Source organism: Mercenaria mercenaria, unplaced genomic scaffold (genome assembly GCF_021730395.1).
Source record: "Mercenaria mercenaria strain notata unplaced genomic scaffold, MADL_Memer_1 contig_981, whole genome shotgun sequence".
NCBI lineage: Eukaryota > Metazoa > Mollusca > Bivalvia > Venerida > Veneridae > Mercenaria > Mercenaria mercenaria.
The window spans coordinates 34,878-56,296 of record NW_026463901.1 but is presented as its reverse complement, the minus strand read 5'-3'; the positions used below and the strand labels follow the sequence as shown (position 1 = coordinate 56,296).

The 21,419-nt window shown below is 34.8% G+C and overlaps 2 protein-coding genes across 11 annotated transcripts; one reads left to right on the top strand and one right to left on the bottom strand.

Annotated features, from left to right (window-relative positions):
• Positions 1–1,219: 1,219 nt before the first annotated feature.
• On the bottom strand, positions 1,220–18,878 carry LOC128555049 (uncharacterized). 10 transcript variants are annotated; one of them, XM_053536406.1, is made up of 8 exons: positions 12,804–14,512; positions 7,134–7,672; positions 6,238–6,372; positions 5,478–5,589; positions 4,614–4,691; positions 4,270–4,353; positions 3,891–3,971; positions 1,220–1,474 (listed from the first exon to the last, which is right to left on the bottom strand). In XM_053536406.1, the coding sequence occupies exons 2-6, from the start codon at positions 7,230–7,232 to the stop codon at positions 4,319–4,321; spliced, it is 459 nt and encodes a 152-aa protein (XP_053392381.1). In that variant the 5' UTR covers positions 7,233–7,672; positions 12,804–14,512; the 3' UTR covers positions 1,220–1,474; positions 3,891–3,971; positions 4,270–4,318. The 10 variants fall into 10 exon arrangements, 2 of the variants coding, with proteins under 2 accessions (XP_053392381.1, XP_053392382.1); XM_053536407.1 differs by having other exon boundaries at positions 1,223–1,474; positions 4,270–4,335; XR_008369769.1 differs by lacking the exon at positions 4,614–4,691 and adding an exon at positions 5,004–5,284 and having other exon boundaries at positions 1,229–1,474; positions 6,249–6,372.
• LOC128555050 (uncharacterized) lies at positions 15,912–17,970 on the top strand. The gene is made up of 2 exons (XM_053536409.1): positions 15,912–16,207; positions 17,342–17,970. The coding sequence occupies exons 1-2, from the start codon at positions 16,099–16,101 to the stop codon at positions 17,602–17,604; spliced, it is 372 nt and encodes a 123-aa protein (XP_053392384.1). The 5' UTR covers positions 15,912–16,098; the 3' UTR covers positions 17,605–17,970.
• Positions 18,879–21,419: the final 2,541 nt, after the last annotated feature.

Below are 21,419 nucleotides of genomic sequence, written 5' to 3'. Positions count from 1 at the left end.
AGTCATGAAGGTAGCTACAGCATGTGTTGATCAACGATAGCATGGTCCAACATTAAGGACATTGTGTGCTGTCCTAGATTACCATACATTTCATATGTCATGTCTCAAGGCTTTTCAACGCATCATGGTCGCAGATCAGTTTCCCTCAGGGCCAACACGCAAGGAAGCCTCTGTACAGCTTTGCTCAGCAACCCTAAAGCAATACAAGTACAAAGACAACTCAATTTATCTCACCAGAGGCCCCAGATAACTGCGTATTTGCGTATTTACGCAATTAAAATTGCAGAAAACCCATTTGAATTCATACCGCGAGCGTACTGAAAACGCAGTAAAATGTCCTCATACCTCAATTCGTAAAAAATCGCTTGCGCATTTCCTTAATACTAGAACGGGTACTTAGACCTTTAACGCTAGATTTACTGACTGTTATACGTGACGCTGAACAGGATGAAATTTTATCGGACAAATCACAATACGCAATTCAGTTGAACGATCATTGTTATATTTGGACGCTTTGTAAACAATTTTACGGCCCGATAAAAAGTAAAATAGGTGCAGAAAAACATTGATGCAGCAAAAAAACAAACAAATTAAGTGGATATTTTGCTGTTACAAGCAGAGACAGTTTTACTGTTTGTTGACGATGTAGTGTCAACAATACTTGATGACATCTTTTGGGATGAATGCAATAGTGACTGTGACCACAACGTCGGTGATAGTGTGGAGGAAGCTGGATCTCTGCACTGCATTAAAAGTGAAAAAGAAAACATCAGTATGGAACATCCATGTACATTTTTAAATACAATTTTTGTATTAAACATGAAGAGTGCCATAAAGACTTAGGTATTTAGGTCAATCCTGTTTAATGAAATATACCATTTATACTGTAGCAGCAAAAGAGCGAGAGAGGCGTCAGGTTGAGGTATTGCGAGATTGTAAAATACCCATGAGTTTTAGCAATACCCAATTACTTCTGAAAAGGCTGGGTAATGATATTATTTTTACTACAATCAAAGGATTAGACTGATATGGTTTGAAAAAATTGTTCATGCGTTGACACGCACACAACAGACACATGGCAATCAACATATTGCTCATCTTTAGTACAATGTGATCAGATGAGCTGAGAATACGGCAACCTAAGATTAAGGCAGTCACCCTTTCTGACCTGAGCAGAGTTGTTATTCCCTTATCAGCTGGTAAAAAGTTATGTATTACAATAAAATGTGACTAATTACTTTTAACTTCATTTAGTTTGCATCAAATTGTTTCTTACCTATTACAAATACTTAACAAACTTTCTTCAATGGCCAGCTTGTCCGAAATACTCTTCCGCTGACATAGCATCATTTGTCTGGTTGGAAGACTGATCTTCTACCATGTCAGCATCAGGTTCTATAGAGTGGTTGTTAATACTACCCGACATATCAGCTGTTTCACTGTATATTACTGTGGCTGAAGGAGACACTCTACGCTGGAAGGTAAATATATTTCATTTTGATTGTACTCAAGTGAGATGTCAATTAAAATAAATCATGACTATTGGCAAGCCCTATCAGACCCCCAATATCAGAACCAAGCAGTCTGACTTCTACTGAATCATTTGTCAAGGTAGACCAATGTTTAAAGATGTAAGATGCAGCTGTGTATTCAGGTGATAGTTCAATCAACAATTACAAATTTAAAATCTATTTAACTGATTTGATTCTTACTGTAGTGCTGTATTAAGAGTAACATCCCCTGATACCCAACAAGACTAGACAAAACAACACTGACACTCTTATACCTCAATAATAAGCTAATGTAAACAGTACACCGTAACACGGTATACAGTTTCAGTGTTTTGCTGGTATAAAAATAATTGCAGTATTTGATACTTGAAATCCACGGAAATTAAATATGCAAAATTGTAAAATTTAGACAAATCTACGAAACTTACACCTAGGGGTGACTATTGAGGCCAATTTTGACTATTGCAATACTATTGATATTGCTTAAAAACTATTGCGATACTATTCTATTGCAGGTTACTATTGCGATACTATTGCAATAGTTATCGGCCATCCTATTTTATACAGTAAAGCTACCAACTGGCATTGTTACACAGTGTAAGAGACGGCACTGTTTATAATTGCTGTTAACACACATTGAGATGTTTGTATAAATGAAATGGACAGAAATAATTCTAACATTAAATATTTCTTGACTTCCTTAGCTTTGGAACAATAAGTAAAACAATAAACCTATGCAAGGTATACTCAAACGAATCGGCCATTTTGTTGCGAGTGTCAACATGTTTAATAACCCAAAGCATCGAAAAAGACGAAAATTAACGGATCGGTTTAAGGTGTACCAGCACTAAATGAAGGGCCCTACCGAACAGTTTGCTGTATAATACAAGTATCCTTCTTTCTCCATGTTCATAGTACAATTTCTCATCTAAGATTAACAGGTTATTTAAATATATTTAATCAAAGTTTCTAAGAAACTAAATTTATTAATTATCTCCAGACTTCTCAGTCCTTTATGGTAGTTAAATTCCGTGAGGGTAATTATTGTAATGGAGACGTAAACATTTTCCGAGGCGCAAATGAAAGCTGGCTCTGTTTCTTGGTTTATAAATTATAAATTATTTCTGTATTTACTAAAATTTCAAAACTATCGAAACTATCGATTGTTGAAGGAACTATCGGCGATTGTTATTGGATCGTGACTTTTCTATCGATGCATGCTATCGGGACACTTAGTATCGCAATGCATCGATAGTTCGATGTATCGTTACACCCCTACTTACACCACATTATACGGTAGTCAAGCTAAGAAAGATTGGAACCAAAGTCAATAAAATGGCACCCATGGTACCTGTTTGTTTTAAAGTTTCATGAAATTTTGCCCATCTACTTAAGAGATATTAACTTGTAGATTACAAAAAAAAAAAAATGGAGATAATTTTGTAAAAACTACAAAACAGAATTATGGGACCTTTACATACTTAATGTCTTTTCAAAAGTGAGCAAACTTTTGCTGCACATGTGAAATGGGCCTTCAATTATTTTTGAAATTTGATTAAATGCAAATGACCTTGAATGTTGTCAAGGTCCATGACAATGGAAAGGTCATCCTACAGCGGCCATAACTCTGGGGTGACTTGCATGATCATATTCAAACTTAATGGCCCTCTTCACACCATGATGATAATTTGTAGCAAGAATAATTGAAATCATTTGACAGTTACTTAGATATGGCACCTGACGAACGGAAAAATGGACCACCAGATGGACATTGTTAGGAAAGGATACTTATGTGGACACTCTCTTGTTCTCCCATTCGTTCTGTTAGCCACGTGAGAGAAACGGAATGAATAGCATCAGTATTGTTCTCTACTGTTCTTCTAGCCACATGAATACATGAAACTGTTAGCTTGGACAGACAGACAACGGAATACTTTATCCTTTCCCCTTCTAGCAGGGGAAATAAGCCCTGCCCACTATAGCTATGCATATGAACAAATATAGAGGCATTCAGCTATTGATTCACGACAAGAACAGATATGTCTATTTTTAGCTCCTGCTGTTTGAGTGGACTATTTTGACATTTTGTTGAAGAAAAAGTTGATAGACACACATGTGACAGACGACAGATGAAATGCGATCACAACAGCTCACAATGATCCTGTTGTGCTCAGGTGAGCCACCATATAAATAGCCAAAATAAAAATTATATTATAGCGATAAGCAGACAAGCAGACATTGTCATATATTTTTCAAACCATTGAACCATATTTTTCATAAATAAGGACACTGCCAACTGCTCCAAACTTCTTCAAATGATTTATAGGGTCACAGTGGGCTTGATTCTTAGTTGTACGATTATATCTGTTTATAGCTTACCAAACTAAACTGTCTTCTCTGACGAGGAGCTGATATGTCTATAAACTCTATGTCTGCCGTATCAGCTGCACCACAAGCCTCCTAATAAAAATAAATAAACATTGGTTGAAATTCTAAAATAAAATCTATTTTCAGATATTAATCTTTGTCCTACTTCCACTGGCGTGCTTGTAGAAAGCTTTTGATAATGATTTCGGTGAAACTTCAAAATATAGGTCCTAATGCCATACTTTTATATGGAATACACCTTATTCTTCAGTTGCTATGCTCGAGCACTTAGCATCTACCGGTATCCCGCGAATTCTTAGCAGGATCTAAAAGTCCCCTTAAGCATCCGTTATGGTTATAGAAAATGTTACTACTGGAAACAAACTCTTACCATGTATGTCTGCCTATTTGTCACCACAGTAGGTGTTCCTAATTCAATGTCATCTGAGCAGTTCTCCTGAAAGACATTTAAATACTGAAATGACATTTTTTATTTTAAGTGACTATTCTCATACGAATTGTTTGTAAATACAACATGTCGACTAGTTGAATGCTTATCAAAGTATTAAGTATACTGCTTATTTATATATGCCAAGTGATCAAGATTATCTCATCATAAAATATACATGACTGAGTTAATTTTCTTTTATTATATACCTATATAAATTCTGTAAAAAAATCGGCTAGTATTTCACAATTAAATATGAACAGACAGACAAATATTCCATATTGTACCTTTTAAATTCCGTCTTGTACCTTCCGTATTGTATGCTGCCGGACTATTTTCATAAATATGCATGACCCGACACATTTCTATAAATAGTGCACAAAAAAACTTCACTAAGTTCCATTTAATATCGATAAACATTGAAGATTTCGTTCAAGAACAAAACAAGAATCAAAATGGTAAAGGTATATAATAAAAGGGTCATTATAACAGTAGCTAGATCTGGGACTTTGTATTCGGCTCTCGTGGATTTTGCAAGGTTGAATCACACTCGGCGATTGCGCAGCTCGTGAGATCCGATCTGGCAAAATCCACTCGAACCGAATACTGCATCCCAGATCAATCTACTGTTATAATAACCCTATTATACGTAATAGATCAAAAGGATTTAAAATTACCAAGACAACACATTCTTTACTAGTTTCGACCTTTATGTCTTCGTAGAAATTATACGTAGAAATTCCTCTCTAAAATTACTCTTGTCCTCATGAATAATCCATCAACGTCTCAGTTACACAGCATTGTTAATGGGTGAACATACTGTGCTAATCCAGGAAGAGTTATCAAACATTGCATTGGTGGTGGCCTAGAAGGCTAAGATGACACAGAAAGTTACTGTTTAGTTTTAATGCTACACAAGCATGGAAAAGGAAGATAAACATCAATCCAAAGCAAGAATCTGCAAAAAAGATAAGCACTTTATTGTTAATATTCCACCTGAAGTTATCAAACAAAGTTCTATGACCCTAAAAACAGACATTACTTGAAGCATGATTTTGTAAATGTAACTGTACAGAATCTACAACTGGACCATTTCTAAACCGAATTTTGGGACAACTGTGATACAATTAAACAAGAGTTATCACTATTACCTGTCGAAACGCTTGGAGTGTCTCTGATCTGTGTGACTCGCACTGTATACCAGACGAGGGAGGTGTCTGGCAATGACACTACAGTGTGCTGGTCAAGCTCATCTGACGAAGACTGAAATTAGAATGATCACTGAAGTATATTCATATGCCATAATGATGCTTTATCCATAACTGTATGGCCAAAGTCCAAGAGTAGGTAAATCTGCAATCAAAAATGAAATATAATTATATCACGAACATCTACAATTCAGCTACACTTCAGGATGATCATGTGTACAAAGGAACCAGTGTTGCACATGCCAATCAACAGGCCAAGAAGGAAATAGACCAATGGATGAACCAGACAAGATATTTTGTTTATTCCTATGATTAGACACAAAAAAGCATGTCTGCAGTTTTTCTTTATATGTGTTTGTTCATCACCTCGAAGAATATTTTTATTTTGTTTTCTATTACAGTTAGAATTCTTTATGTGGATATCGCTTATGTCGAAATTCCTGATATTTCGAATATCACACGATTTTTATATTTACATTAGCTTGAATATTATCACTTGTACAAAACTGTAGAAATGAAATTATGACAAAATGACAGCAACATTGGCACTCCTTTCCAGTGGCATCTACATCTTTCCAGCGGCATTTATGTCAAATATTTACTAGATTCCACAACATATTCTAGATTTAAATCTGAAGACTTTGAAATAAACAGCCTGTGAATATGGCACCTAAAGTTCAATTTCACACCACTATGTTCCTACCATGCACTCACTGGATGAGAGAAGAGTTGCGTCAAGAACAGCAATCGGCACCGTGGTCACGATCTGAACCTCTGGTGCGACCTCTTCGATTGTACTGGATGGCTTGTTGGTTGCAGCGTGCACCTCTTCTCCTACCTGACAACACAAGAGATAAGACCTTTATTTAAATTACACTGTTTGGCAGAAAGTACCTTATGAATAGAACTATCACTTATGGTTCGTTATATATACCCCAACAATACCACTTTATCAGAGGCAAGCTGATTCATTTTCACACAGAAGAATATTTTGTAAGCATTCTGAGGATAAAAGTATGTTTGGCGAGAATTGGTGTGGTGTCTTTTTGTTAGCATCAGTGCATGGGATGCGACTTGATATATGTCATGACTCAGTACAGCTGCCACATCACATTGTAATGTGTGGGTATAATAAGTGGATATAAGTGCCTTCTTTACATCTTAGAAACTTAAAAGAGAATACCACATCAGTATGACATCAACTATGGTAACTGCACTATTCAGTTGGAAAGCTTTAAAGGTTTATGAGTGTTTGGTTTCATTCAGCTAAACTTTAAGCAAGGGTAAAGTTGAAATGTTGAATGTAAAAACTATTCCATCAATATAATGTTTCATGACATCATGGTGTAACAGCCCAGTTTTTCCCCCATTTAGTATTTTTCCCCAGGGAAAACTTAGACTGGCACAGTTTTTCCTAACATAGTCAACTTCTTTCCTTAGGAAAAACCTAGCCTGCCAGTACTGTAAAAGCAGAAATTTTTGCTATTAAACTTCAAAAACATACTCAAAATTTCAAATTCGCGAAATTTTGACCCAGCGAAAATATGTGCTTTTACAGTAAATCATTAGTAACTCATCGCACACATTATTTCACTATACCTTTTCAGTCTTCTTTTTGGTATATAAATATACCCGAAGTATCTTTAATTTTGACTCAATATAGAGTTCGTTGATTGTATTTTCCATATTGACACACATGCCTTGGAAGTCTTTCAGTTCTGTTTCGAACTCTTGTAGAATACCTCATTGGGAAATGCGGGATGGAAAGAATGCATCTAAAGCATGGTTAAGGACTGCCTTTAAAGAAAGTGTTTTCTCAACCGTGAGATGGCGGACACCACCTCCACATCGTTGCCTCACTTGCTTATAACACATGGATTGGTTGCTGTAATCCATCCATCCTAGCTCCAATCTTCTTATGGTCCTTTCCGCATAAGCATTTCCAGCCTTGAAACCACAGCTGTGGAGAGTAGATCGCTCTTTTTTCCATTTCCCACGTAATTCATTCAATGCATTTGAGCACTGATCACCTTCAGTTTGAGACCTGCAGGAAGCAATTGCCGACACTCTATCACCATACGCAGGTAAGAATGATTTCATGTACTGTCATCCATTAACAGCATGACACTGCTGTCAATCTACAAAAGCATAGTAAACAATTAAAAATTTAGAACTATTATGTGCTAACTATAAATATATGCAGTATGTATATCTCATGTACATTGAACAATTGAACAATCAAACACTTACTGAAATGTAAATTTACTTTCTTTACTGCATCAAATAAGAGGTATCACTGATGGTGAGGAATACCTCGCTAAAGCTTTGACACAACACAAAGTGCTTGTTTTGAATACAATACAGAAGAAAATGAGAGCTGTAACTATTGAAAACTGGTCCTCTCCAAATCACATATGTACTTGTTTTGAAAACATTGTGCAACATCTGGTCATAGTTTATATGTTTTCAAACATAAAATGCAATTGAATTCCTTATAAACTGTAGAAGAAGCTGCGTTGACAAACTTGCACACAGTAATCATGTGGTTATTTTCAATAAACCAAGTGTTATAATTCCTGTTGAAATCACTCTAAAAGGCAACTTTAAAAGTATCTGATACATCACCTTATAGTTATCACTTTCAAAAATGTTCATCCAATTTACTTGTAAACTGTAGAAGGAGTTGTACTAAAAACATGCATGCAAGTGTTCTTAATGAACAAAGGGCTATAAATCCTCCTGTAACATTCTGACCAAACAAAACAGCAACAAACACTTCGTGATAAACATGACCTGAAAGTTTCATCAAAATCCCTTGCAAACTGTAGGAGGAATTACATTTAATGTGATATGGGACAGATGGGACATGACAAACAACTTCATTCCGGTATAGCCTCCACTTCACTTTGTGATGCAGGGTATCTGTAAAGACAGACTGCTCCACTATCTGAATGCGTGCCAGTGTAATAAATCAACCCTGAACATGGCAAAACATTTTTATAATGCTTAAAGTTTTCCAATGGCTGCAGTTTTTGTAACACATGTATTCCACATTTGTTGAATAACTTGTGTGTAGTTTTAATGCAATACATACATTATTAAGCAAGATGTTCACTGATACAAATGCACACAATGCACACAAACCTAACCTGCCACAATTTTTTCACTGAAAAATTTCATTGGACTGCCATTCTTGTAACCCAACTAAATTTACCAAACATGACTTGGATTGTAGTCAAGATGGTTAGAAACACTCATGTGTTATGTGAATATGTATGCAATGGTAGCAGAAACATGCACTTAATGCCATTGCACATACACATACACTTTAGAGTGAGGTGTGATGGGACGCTAAATGGTGATACAGGGATGAGTTGAAACAAGAGCACCGCCTTGCGGGTGCTGACGCTCATCTGATTTTTTTTGTATAATAGAAATATTGTCCTACCCATGATTTTCTAAGTCTAAAAAGGGCCATCATTCTTGCAAAAAGCAGGATAGAGTTATGTTTCTTGATGTACAGTGTCCACTTATGATTGTGAAAAACTGTTGCAAGTTTTAAAGCAATAGCTTTGATAGTTTATGAGAAAAGTTGCCTTAAACATAATACTCAACCAAGAAAATGATTTTCTAAGTCCAAAAGGGGCAATAATTATTGCAAAAAGCAGGATGGAGTTATGTTGCTTGCTGTACAGGGTCAGCTTATGATGGTGAACAAGTGTTGCAAGTTTCAAAGCAATAGCTTTGATAGTTTAAGAGAAAAAGTTGACCTAAACATAAAACTTAACCAAGAAATCTGATATTTTCTAAGTCCAAAAGGGGCCATAAATCTTGCAAAAAGCAGGATGGAGTTATGTTTCTTGCTGTACAGGGTCAGCTTATGATGGTGAACAAGTGTTGCAAGTTTTAAAGCAATAGCTTTGATAGTTTAGGATAAAAGCTGACCTAAACATAAAACTTAACCAAGAAAACAGATTTTCTAAGTCCAAAAGGGGCAATAATTTTGCAAAAAGCAAGATGGAGTTATGTTTCTTGATGTACAGGGTCTGCTTATAATGGTGAACAAGTATTCCAAGTTTCAAAGCAATAACTTTGATAGTTTAGGAGAAAAGTTGACCTAAACATAAAACTTAACCAAGAAATCTGATATTTTCTAAGTACAAAAGGGGCCATAAATCTTGCAAAAAGCAAGATGGAGTTATGTTTCTTGCTATACAGGGTCAGCTTATGATGGTGAACAAGTCTTCCAAGTTTCAAAGCAATAGCTTTGATAGTTTAGGAGAAAAGCTGACCTAAACATAAAACTTAACCAGGCAACGCCGACGCAGACGCCGACGCCGACGCCGACAACCGCTCAAGTGATGACAATAACTCATCATTTTTTTTCAAAAAATCAGATGAGCTAAAAATTATGCTCAAAAATTAATATAACTGTAATGTAACTGTGCAGCTAGTTTAGAAGAAATCATGTTTGCAGAATGATAACATCTGGTACTATTTCTGACACCAGTTGATAACTTCTGTGATAAGCTATAAAGTTTTAGATATTCTGTCAGCCTTGCATTTTGGACTTTGGCGACCATACAAAATTTTCACAATGTGTGTCAGGCCTACGTGAAGTGAAATATACCGTACATAAATATCACGCTTGCAGATCTAAATTTAATGCAGATGTGCAAATTATCTCTACAAAGTAATCACTGTAAATGCAGTGCAGATTAAGTGAAATGCTCATTAATTGTCATCCTTACTTGGACCCCGTCATGAATTTGAATTCTTCAATGGGCAACTTGTTTCTGTTTTTCTCAAAAATTTGGAATATCATGTCACCATAAATCTCTCATGTGATCCTTAATATGACATACTATTAGAAACTAGAAAATGCTTTTGTAAAAAAGCGCATGTCTCCCCCAATGCAAAGTCCTATAGGCAAGAAGTCAATAGGGGTCAGGAGCGAAAGTCAAAGAGACACTGATGGTTAGCTGCAATAGGGATCATCTACTTGGCATGTCCAGTCATCCCGATAAATTTCAACACTCTTGGCCTAGTGGTTCTCAAGTCACTGCTCAGGCCCCTGTGACCTTGACCTTTGATCAAGTGATCTCAAAATAAATAGGGGTCATCTACTCTGCATGTCCAATCATCCTATTAAGTTTCAACATTGTAGGTCAAGTGGTTCCCAAGTTATTTCCAAAACATGATTTTACATGAACAGGCCACTGTGACTTTGACCTTTAATAGACTGATCCCAAAATCAATAGGGGTCATCTACTCTGAATGTTCAATCATCCTATGAAGTTTCAACATTCTGGGTCAAGTGGTTCTCAAGTTACTGATCGGAACTGGTTATCAATGTTCAGGCCCCTGTGACCTTGACCTTTAACGGAGCGACCCAAGAACAATAGGGGTCATTTACTCTGCATGAACAATCATCCTATGAAGTTTCAACATTCTGGGTCGAGAGGTTCTCAAGTTATTGATTGGAAATGGTTTTCCATGTTCAGGCCCCTGTGGCCTTGACCTTTAACAGAGTGACCCTAAAATCCTTAGGGGTCATCTACTCTGCATGACCAATCATCCTATGAAGTTTCATCATTCTGGGTCAAGTGGTTCTCAAGTTACTGACCGGAAATGGTTTTCAATGTTCAGGCCCCTGTGACCTTCACCTTTCATAGAGTGACCCCAAAATCGTTAGGGGTCATCTACTCTGCATGACCAATCATCCTATTAAGTTTCAACATTCTGGGTCAAGTGGTTCTCAAGTTACTGACTGGAAATGGTTTTCAATGTTCAGGCCCCTGTGACCTTGACCTTTAATGGAGTGACCCCAAAATTGATAGGGGTCATCTACTTTGCATGTACAATCATCCTATGAAGTTTCAACATTCTGGGTCAAGTGGTTCTCTAGTTATTGATCGGAAATGGTTTTCCATGTTTAGGCCCCTGTGACCTTGACCTTTGATGGAGTGACCCCAAAATCAATAGGGGTCATCTACTCTTTATGACCAATCATCCTATGAAGTTTCAACATTCTGGGTCAAGTGGTTCTCTAGTTATTGATCAGAAATGGTTTTCAATGTTCAGGCCCCTGTGACCTTGACCTTTGACGGAGTGACCCCAAAATCAATAGGGGTCATCTACTCTTCATGACCAATCATCCTATGAAGTTTCAACACTCTGGGTCAAGTGGTTCTCTAGTTATTGATCGGAAATGGTTTTCAATGTTCAGGCCCCTGTGACCTTGACCTTGACCTTTGACGGAGTGACCCCAAAATCAGTAGGGGTCATCTACTCTTCATGACCAATCATCCTATGAAGTTTCAACATTCTGGATCAAGTGGTTCTCTAGTAATTGATCGGAAATGGTTTTCAATGTTCAGGCCCCTGTGACCTTGACCTTTAACGGAGTGACCCCAAAATCAATAGGGGTCATCTACTCTTCATGACCAATCATCCTATGAAGTTTCAACATTCTGGGTCAAGTGGTTCTCTAGTTATTGATCGGAAATGGTTTTCAATGTTCAGACCCCTGTGACCTTGACCTTTGATGGAGTGACCCCAAAATCAATAGGAGTCATCTACTCTTCATGACCAATCATCCTATGAAGTTTCAACATTCTGGGTCAAGTGGTTCTCTAGTTATTGATCGGAAATGGTTTTCAATGTTCAGGCCCCTGTGACCTTGACCTTTGACGGAGTGACCCCAAAAACAATAAGGGTCGTTTACTCCAGCAGCCCTACAACCCTATGAAGTTTGAAGGTTCTAGATCAAATGGTTCTCCAGTTATTGCTCAGAAATGAAGTGTGACATACGGACGGACGGACGGAAGGACGGACAGGGCAAAAACAATATGTCTCCTGGAGAAGACATAATAATACTAATAGCATCAAAATGTACACAATTGTATGTTTGTGTCTGATGTAACAAGCGTATCTTGTCTCTCCAAACAACAGCTTGAGGAAAAGAATCACATATATCCACACAAGATCCTTTCATTTGTCTTGCATCATTACCCCAAAAAGTACAAATGTGCTTGTTTTGTCTGTTGTACAGTTAACTGATAAACACTGATAATAATAACTGCTCAAGGGCCATGATAAAATAAAAAAAATATAGTTTCTTATGTGAAGAGTTCAATATAGATCTATCATTACTGAAAATTATGAAGAAACAGTCACATTGGAAACGTAATTTGTGTTCCTGATAATCCAGATTTTCTTATGCAGTATGCAGTAGAAATTTATATACCAGTGTTATAAGTTATATACCTTATCAGCGACAAGACTTTGTAGTACAGCCGGCCCAATTCCTCTCTTCAAAACAAATTCTTTAAGTTTGTCAGACATACTGATGCAAATATATTAAAAAAAAATATTTACATTTCATTTACACTATCCTTCCAGGGCTGAAGATGGTCGCTGCATCTGAAAGCCACAGCATATTTTCACAAACCCATGTCCTTTCTGGAAGTACTGTGAATACTTTATCGCCATATACTTGTCTACCCTGATCTTGAAATTATCCTATGTCAGTGCTGTGACAATCTCAGAGAGAGATAGTAACCAATGTGATAAACATCTGTGAGATAAGGTACTTTCTGACATTTTTTTGGAACGATTATTTCTCTAAATTCATAGGATATCCATAGAAACACAACATTAGACTACCATACAGTACATTTTACATTCACCAGGTCATGATCAGTTAACTTAAGAATTCGGCCCTGTAGATTATCATATATGAATGGTTTTCAGCTGAAAATGGTTGAAATAATGATTTGCAAGGACTATGCACACTTCCATTTTTCACTGTTGACTTAACAATGGGAATATGTCAGGGGTTTAGGATATGGTCTGTCACCCTAAAGCTCAGAGTTTGATCCTGGCATGGCCTTTCATTTCTTCATGCTTTTTTCTCTCTGAATTACACTGCGTGCTATATGTATGAAATGACTTTTTTGCCTTATTTATTGGATATATATGTTGCAAGTTCATTCTCTATATTTTAGTACATTTATGATTTGATAAAATTTGTCATATAATCTCATCTGAACTATATAGAGAAAAGCTACTTAGCACAATCAGATACATAGGTTACATGTTCCTGGCATATTAACACCCTTCAACAGAACTGTCGATAAGGCTAATTTTACATAGACAAGCAAAGCAACAATGAGGTGCCAGGCTGCATGGTCTGGTCCTTGTGCACCTAGCTTACAATAAGGGGGTCACTAGTTCGATCCACAACCCAGCCACAACATTCTGTGAAATATAATTCCGAAACTTTTTTTCCACGGTAACTTGTCTGCCACTGTTGATTAAAGAAGCTGGTTAGCCTTCAGTTTGTTTGACCAAATGTGGGCACTGGTTTATCCAGGAAAGATTGACAGCCGCCTTTATTTTGTTGTTATCGTGCTGAATGGGCACGAACACACAGACAGACAGACAGACAAACAAACAACAGATGTGACGATGAGTAGGGCTGCAACAAACTACATTTAAACCAACTTAAGTAAAGGAAAACCAAAGACAATCATTATTAAGTAACTCCTGAGCTTGCATAATAATTTTTAAGTCTAATAAAGTGAAACAAATAATAATAAAAATATATCAAACCACTCCTGTTGTGATTCGAAGTCATCCATAATTTCTTAACTATTGCACTATAGAGCCTTTTAGCATTCAATGGGAACAAAGTTGATATAACCTATAACTTGTGAAACACGAGTTTCGTGATAACCACAAGACTTTGCCCATTTACCATCTATAGGCTATTGAAATGGACTGTGCTCAAGGTCCAGGTTCAGAGGTCATGTCCAAACTATACTGAGCTGTGTTGGACACCACAGGTTCATGTGTCTACACAAAGAACTATAAAATACTTTTTTATTTTTATAGCTCTTTGGTCTACAAGTCTACAGAAAGGTCTTCTACAGGCTGGTAACATTGCCCAATCTGGCTTATGACACAAAAAGCAGTATTTCTTGAAAAATAATGAAGCTATTTCTTTCAAACTTGGTCCATTTATTAAGCATACCATATAATGCTTAACAAGATAGAAATAACTTTGTTGCCTTGAAATCCTTAGAATGGAAAACTCTCCAGTACCGTAGATTAAACTGTTCATTACTTTTGTTTTACAAAGTAAGGACCCAGACCGTTGCTATTGACCAAGGTTACTTGACCCCCATTAGAAATCTTAACTATTTGATCCCTTATTCCAGCACTCAATACTTTGCTAACTCTTATTTCCCTAGAACCATCCGTCTCTGGAACTCCCTCCCAACATCAGTCAAAGCTAGCCCCAGCCTCAGTATCTTTACAGAGAGGCTGGCGGCGTTCACTATGTAATTCTTCCATTCTGTCCTATTTTAACTGTAGCATACTGTCCTTTTATCTTTTACTTTTAATATTGTAATATACTAAATTTCTCTGACAGCGCCGACCAGTCATAATCGGAAATTGACTGTTGGTTGTACCGATGTAGATGTAGATGCCTTCAGTTTTGTTAGAATTACTTCCCTTTTTCAGTATTTTATGATGCGTAATTTTTGAAGTCCAAACAATATATGTTTTAATGCAATGTTTAAAACAGAAAAGGTTCAGTGGCTTTCTATTGCTCCAAATTTGTGCGCCAATACCTTTATTCTATGTATTTAGAGTAAATACTTTGTTTCTAGTGCAGATGTATGAGCAATGTTTTTAGAACTAACATTTCTCAATAATGTTGTAAGTGAAAGCAGAGTAAAATGCATACATTCATTTACTAGCGCAATAATTTAGAGCATTAGAAAGCCATTGAACCCTTTTTTGTTTTAAACTTAGGATTAGAACATATTTTTTTTTGGACTTCAAAGATTATGCTCATAAAAATCTGAAAAGGGGAAATAATTCTACCAAACCTGAAAGGGATTATGGTCAAAACGTACCCAAACCAAAATGTACCCAAAAATAAAAAGTCAAAATGTACCCACAAAAAGTCAAAATGTACCCACTACTGAAAGTCAAAATGTACCCAGAAATGTGACAGAAGTCAAAATGTACCCATATAAAAATGATCATTTATTTTGATTTAATTATCAAAGTAATGCATTTTAATGGAAAATAGCATGTATATAACTGAATTTTCTTTCATTCATTGTTAATTAACAGGTAATTATTAGGCCTATCAAACATGCTACCTACTTTCCAAGGTGTCAATAACATTGAGATAAGCCAATAATTGAGATAAGCTAATTACTGAACCTTTCATCTTTTACATTTTAATCAAACTGTTTATCCTTTGATCTGGAAGTGTGAAAAAGATAGTTTTTGATCTTTCTTTATTAAAACTGAAGTTTGAAATACAATTTTTCCTCTATTACAACTTAATTACTAACTAATAAAACACTAAGCATATAATTGCTTGGAAATTTCTTTTGTTATTTCTAATTAAAGCATTATTTTTTGTGCCTTTTTTATATTTTTTTTTTCCACATTTTCACAGTTTGATTGCAATTTTAATAAGTAATGTTTTAATCCAGTATATAAGACTGCCCTGTTTCTTTCCTTTTCACTTGTAATCATGAGTTCAAACGTGCTTTGTTTACACTGCTCGCGTCTTGTTGCAAATCATCATCAAGCAATTGATTGTGATTCTTGCGGAGGATGGCAACATCATGCTTGTAACACTGGTAAGTTTTTTGTTTTTTTGTTTGTTTTTTTTTTTGTTTTTTTTTTGGGTTTTTTTAATGAGCTTAGAAAGAACTTGTAATATCACAAAATTCTATCATTTTTCTACGAGGTACAGCAATCTGTGATGACTTTGAGCTTGTTTTTAACTACTTATTGCGTTTTTTTCAATTTACAACACAACTAAAACATTTTGTTTTTAATATACATTTATTCATTGAAATTCAATGATCCATGATTTTTTTTATAACACAACATATCTCGAATAAATCAACATTTTAATCAAACTTTTGAACCAGAAAAAAAATAATAATACTGATATATTCCGTTGAGAAAACAAGTGTTGTTGTTAAATCATATATCCAGTAAGTAAGGTGAGGGTACTCACTGGTTCATTAGGAAGATACTCGCCCTACCACTTATACCAGCTGAACATGCTGCACCAGCCTTCGAGCACATTCAACGAAAGGGAACACCACCTCTACAGCCTCTTCTCGAGTATGTACAATCAACCTGGTTCAATGGATTCTGGTCACCAGAAGAATGGTCTGTCTATGGACAGTCCATTCGCACCAACAATGACTGCGAAGGTATGTAAATAGACTTTGTTGCATCACAGTCATAATATTGAAAAACTGATAAATAAATGAAACTAAATGGAACATATATTTCAGTTGATTAGAAATACTTTGCTTATTATATTGTTATAGAGTGCTTAATCTATGAATGATTAATTCAGTCTGTAATAATAATTCATAATAGATTTGATGTCACTATGAAGTAGGGGTGTAACCATACCCTAGTCTCACAATACAATGCATATCGTGACACAGATGCAACAATACGATACGTACCGCGATACAAAATGAGCATGCATGTGACAAAATAAAGAAAAAACAAAGTTCATACACTTGGATAGTACATAAAATTTTGTTTTCAACTTAAAGAAACTGTTATAAATGATACATTTGTTTAGTTACTGCCTGACATTGATTTTATTAAATGTTTTTACTTTTCACTTACTATATTATATTATATGATAAATTAGTTGATTGTTTTTAAGATTTATTTGAATGTAAAGTTAACATAAATAATGAGTAATCATGATTTTTTTATAATTTTTTTTATAATTGTAGGATGGCACCGCAGATTGAATTACATTACCAATGGACCACCTCCCTTCTACATCCTAGTTGAAAAACTACATGAAGAGTCACAGCGCCTAAGTCTGCAGATGAAGCTAGTGTCAGAAAGTAAGCTGAAAAAAGCTCAGAGGAAACAAGTGAGGTCTATGCAGACAAAGATTTTTAATATGTGGGAGCAATATGAATCAGACTCCTTGACAACATCTAAACTCTTAAAGAAACTTTCACGTGTTTATGCACCAGTGTTTGAATAATTCAGATGATTAGACATTTCATGGATCAGTGTTTGAATAGTTCAAATTATTAGACATTTCATGGATCAGACTTAGAAATAGTGCATCTCTAATATTATTTATTTTGTAAATATGTATAAAATGTTTGAATAGTGAATAGTTTGATAAGACAATTATGGAGCAACTAGTGTTTAGTTTCAGCGATGAAATAGTGCAACCAGTACCTGCAGCTCTAATCATGCTAATATTATTTATTTTGTATTTTGTGTATATGTGTATAAGTTATTAAGAGTTTTTACAGATATATATATAGGATTCTGATAAGATAGCTGCAGATGCATATATATAAAACAAAATTAGGGTGAAAAATAAAGTATTTAAAACAGACTTGTGTTACTGATTTTTTAACAATAGTAAATAAAGTAGGAAATTTACAAACTCGGACATTAAAGAAAGTCACTTTGATAATTAAATTAGGTGTCAATCACTCCATTGACAGTCTAATAAAGACAGGAGTAAAAAATTTCACAACAGGTGTGAAACAACTGTGCTGTAGGTGCGAAAAGTAATCAATTATTGTGCTAATCTAGTTTTATTAGATCTACTTCTCTAACATTCAATCTACAACTTACATATATTTAAAATATTACATATAATACATAGCTGAATTTATGGGTATTTAAATACTAAATGCCAAAGTAATTGGGTACATTTTGACTTTTTTGGGTACATTTTGACTTAGCCAAGTGGGTACATTTTGACTTTTTTGGGTACATTTTGACTTTACCATGTGGGTACATTTTGGTTTGGGTACGTTTTGACCTGCACCTGGGTACATTTTGACTTAGCCAAGTGGGTACATTTTGACTTTTTTGGGTACATTTTGACTTTACCATGTGGGTACATTTTGGTTTGGGTACGTTTTGACCTGCACCCCCTGAAAGCAACCAAGTTATTTTTATTCTAATTTGTATTATTTGTTATGCTTAATAAATGGACCAAGTTTGAAAGAAATATCTTCATTATTTTTCAAGAAATACTACTTTTTGTGTCGTAAGCCCGATCGGGCAATGTTACCAGCCTGTTCTATTACCGTTATCTGGCACTTGGCAGTTTTCAACAACATTTCATCTCTAACATTGATCCATTGTAGCTACTGTAGCCAACTTTCATCTTTTTAAAATGTTACAGTACAGTGAATTGGCTATACACCATCAATATACTGACCCTTGTTCTATATTAACCTGCGATATAAAACTTGAATTTGAAACGTTTTTCAGTATACAAATGGTGAATTTATTATCAGGGGAAGTAACTTTCACATCATTACCAACTTTTAGTAACATCGCGAAACCGATAGAGCGGGACAGATCTACCTATCATAAAAATCAATAAAACCAATAATCCGATATCATCGCTATCGGACGGATTCGTTGATTTCCGTACTAATTGTTGTTGTTGTAGTAACACGGGGGAAAAGTCGATAATTAACATCTTTGGTCATTATCTGATGCATTTACAGGCGGGCGGTTTGCTAAACGATGTACTTGAATTGAACGAAGTTTTGGTAATTATTAAAGTGGAAATCAGATCAGATTCTGGGATATCCTTGCTAGAATTTAAGCAATTATAATATTTTTTGTTTCAAAATGAAGTTGATTAAGCTTTGTATTATAAATACGGAAGTCGAAAAATTATATAATACTTTATAAATTGTCAAATAAAAGTAATATTTAAGAATATGAATATGTTATCTAAAATATGTAGAAATCGTTGCATTTTATACATCGAACACATAGATTTACTTTCTTTTTAATACATGAAACATCATGCTAACGTATATCTATGTACAGAAAAGAAATATTTACGCACAAGACACTGTCTTTAAATAAAATAAATATTCAAGAATATAAATATATTATCTAAACATCGTATATACTTCCTCTATACAAAGAAGTATAAAAATACAATTTATTTTTATAGCTCTTTGCTCTATACGCGCTTTCTTTCACATATTATGAACATTAGAATATGAGCTTTTGATTCCAAAATATTTTCAAAATTCTAAACCACTAACGTTTTTCGATTTTCATCGCAAAAGGTAGTAAAAGCAGCAAATTCTCATGTATTTCTATAACATAAAGTTTGTCAGTAATTAAGTTTTGAAGCCTTCATAAGAAATATAGCATTTTTTTTTCAAGACATCTAAAAAGTATTTTATTGTCGAACGATCTGGAAGCCGGTCGCTTTAAAGAAAAAGAAATATAGAAATAAGACTAAATACTTAACCCTTACCATGCTGAACACGATTGGTTCTTCCTTTGAAATCAGTGTAGACCATGATCAGCATGCACATCCGTGCAGACTGATCATGATCTGCACTGTCTGCCATTCAGCCAGTAACTTTTTGGTATGCACCCTTTTCATAATTAATAGTAATGTCCAAATTGAAAGATAGACAAGTTCATTATTGTAATTTAGCATGGTAAGGATTTAGTTTCTTATTTCGTGCCTAAATAGAAATATCATATTTGCGTGACATGAATAAGTACTGCTGAAAAATACTACTACCATAGTATACTTTAACTATAAATATATATGTTACAGAAAAAACAACAACATTTAATAACAATAACTTCATCAATATCTCAATTTTAGAATAGCAGACTTAACTAATTAATAACTTAAGATTTTTCGTGAAATTTGGGCCAGGTTCTTTACTCAGTAATTATTTACGGAACAACCCTATTAACGATGTGAATTCTAAATTTGTACTGATTCTTCCTACTGTCATACGATTTATGAAATAAGGGTAAAATTCGTAAAAACAAATTGCATGAAAGAAAGGGAAAAGATTATATAAAGACAGAAGAAAGTGAAAAACATATATTACAACGCAAAGAGCATAAAACAATAAAAATACCTCTCACTTATAATAAGTGGGGTAACATATCTTTTATGACCCGCCTTGAAACAACACTGACCGGATATTGTTTACCCCTAAGCAATATTGTAATACACAATAAAAGTCAAAGGGTAATTTTAAGATATTTGTTACAATTAAATCAAATAATAAATATCGCATTTTTTTTAAAACGAATGATTAAAGAATGTACCAAAAACATGCATTAAATTAAGAATACAGAATAATATATACAAAGAATTCGGAAAGAAGCAGAATTATCAGTTCATCAAGGCTATCTTTCAAATTAAAGTTTGGTCATATTATGAATAATAGAAAATGACTTTTTTTTTTTTTTTTTGTTTAAAAATTATTAAAAAATCCCATATGAAGAAAAAAGATGACCGCGTCGGAGATCGAACCCGGACCGCCACGGCAATAAAAAAGTCTCCAGATCGTTCGGCAAAAAATAATATAGGTATCTGGAAATTAATAAATTAATCATCGTTATATTTCTTAAGAATGCTTTGAAACTCAATTACTGACAGACTATATTTTACGGAAACACATGAGAATTAGTTGCTTTAAGTATATTTTGCGATGAAAACTAAAAGCAATTGCGAATTAAAGACTAAATCCTCCATAGTGTTATTTTAAACGACAGCGGATCTAGGTTTTGGCGCTTCTGAGTTCAACAATTAATTTGTTTTAAATTCTCTAATTACAATCTTCTTTTTTTTTGTCACTGTGAAGTTGCCTACAATCTATAGCAATTTGTACCGCCAAAGTCAGACTAGCAGACGACAATATTTTCCGTAACAGCTTCCGAGTACTTACGGATAACGGCGGAAAATGCCGGAATTTTTTAAGAAATGTTCACTGTACACACTAAAATGCAAAAAGGACCAAACAAACCATTATAAAATTTAAAACA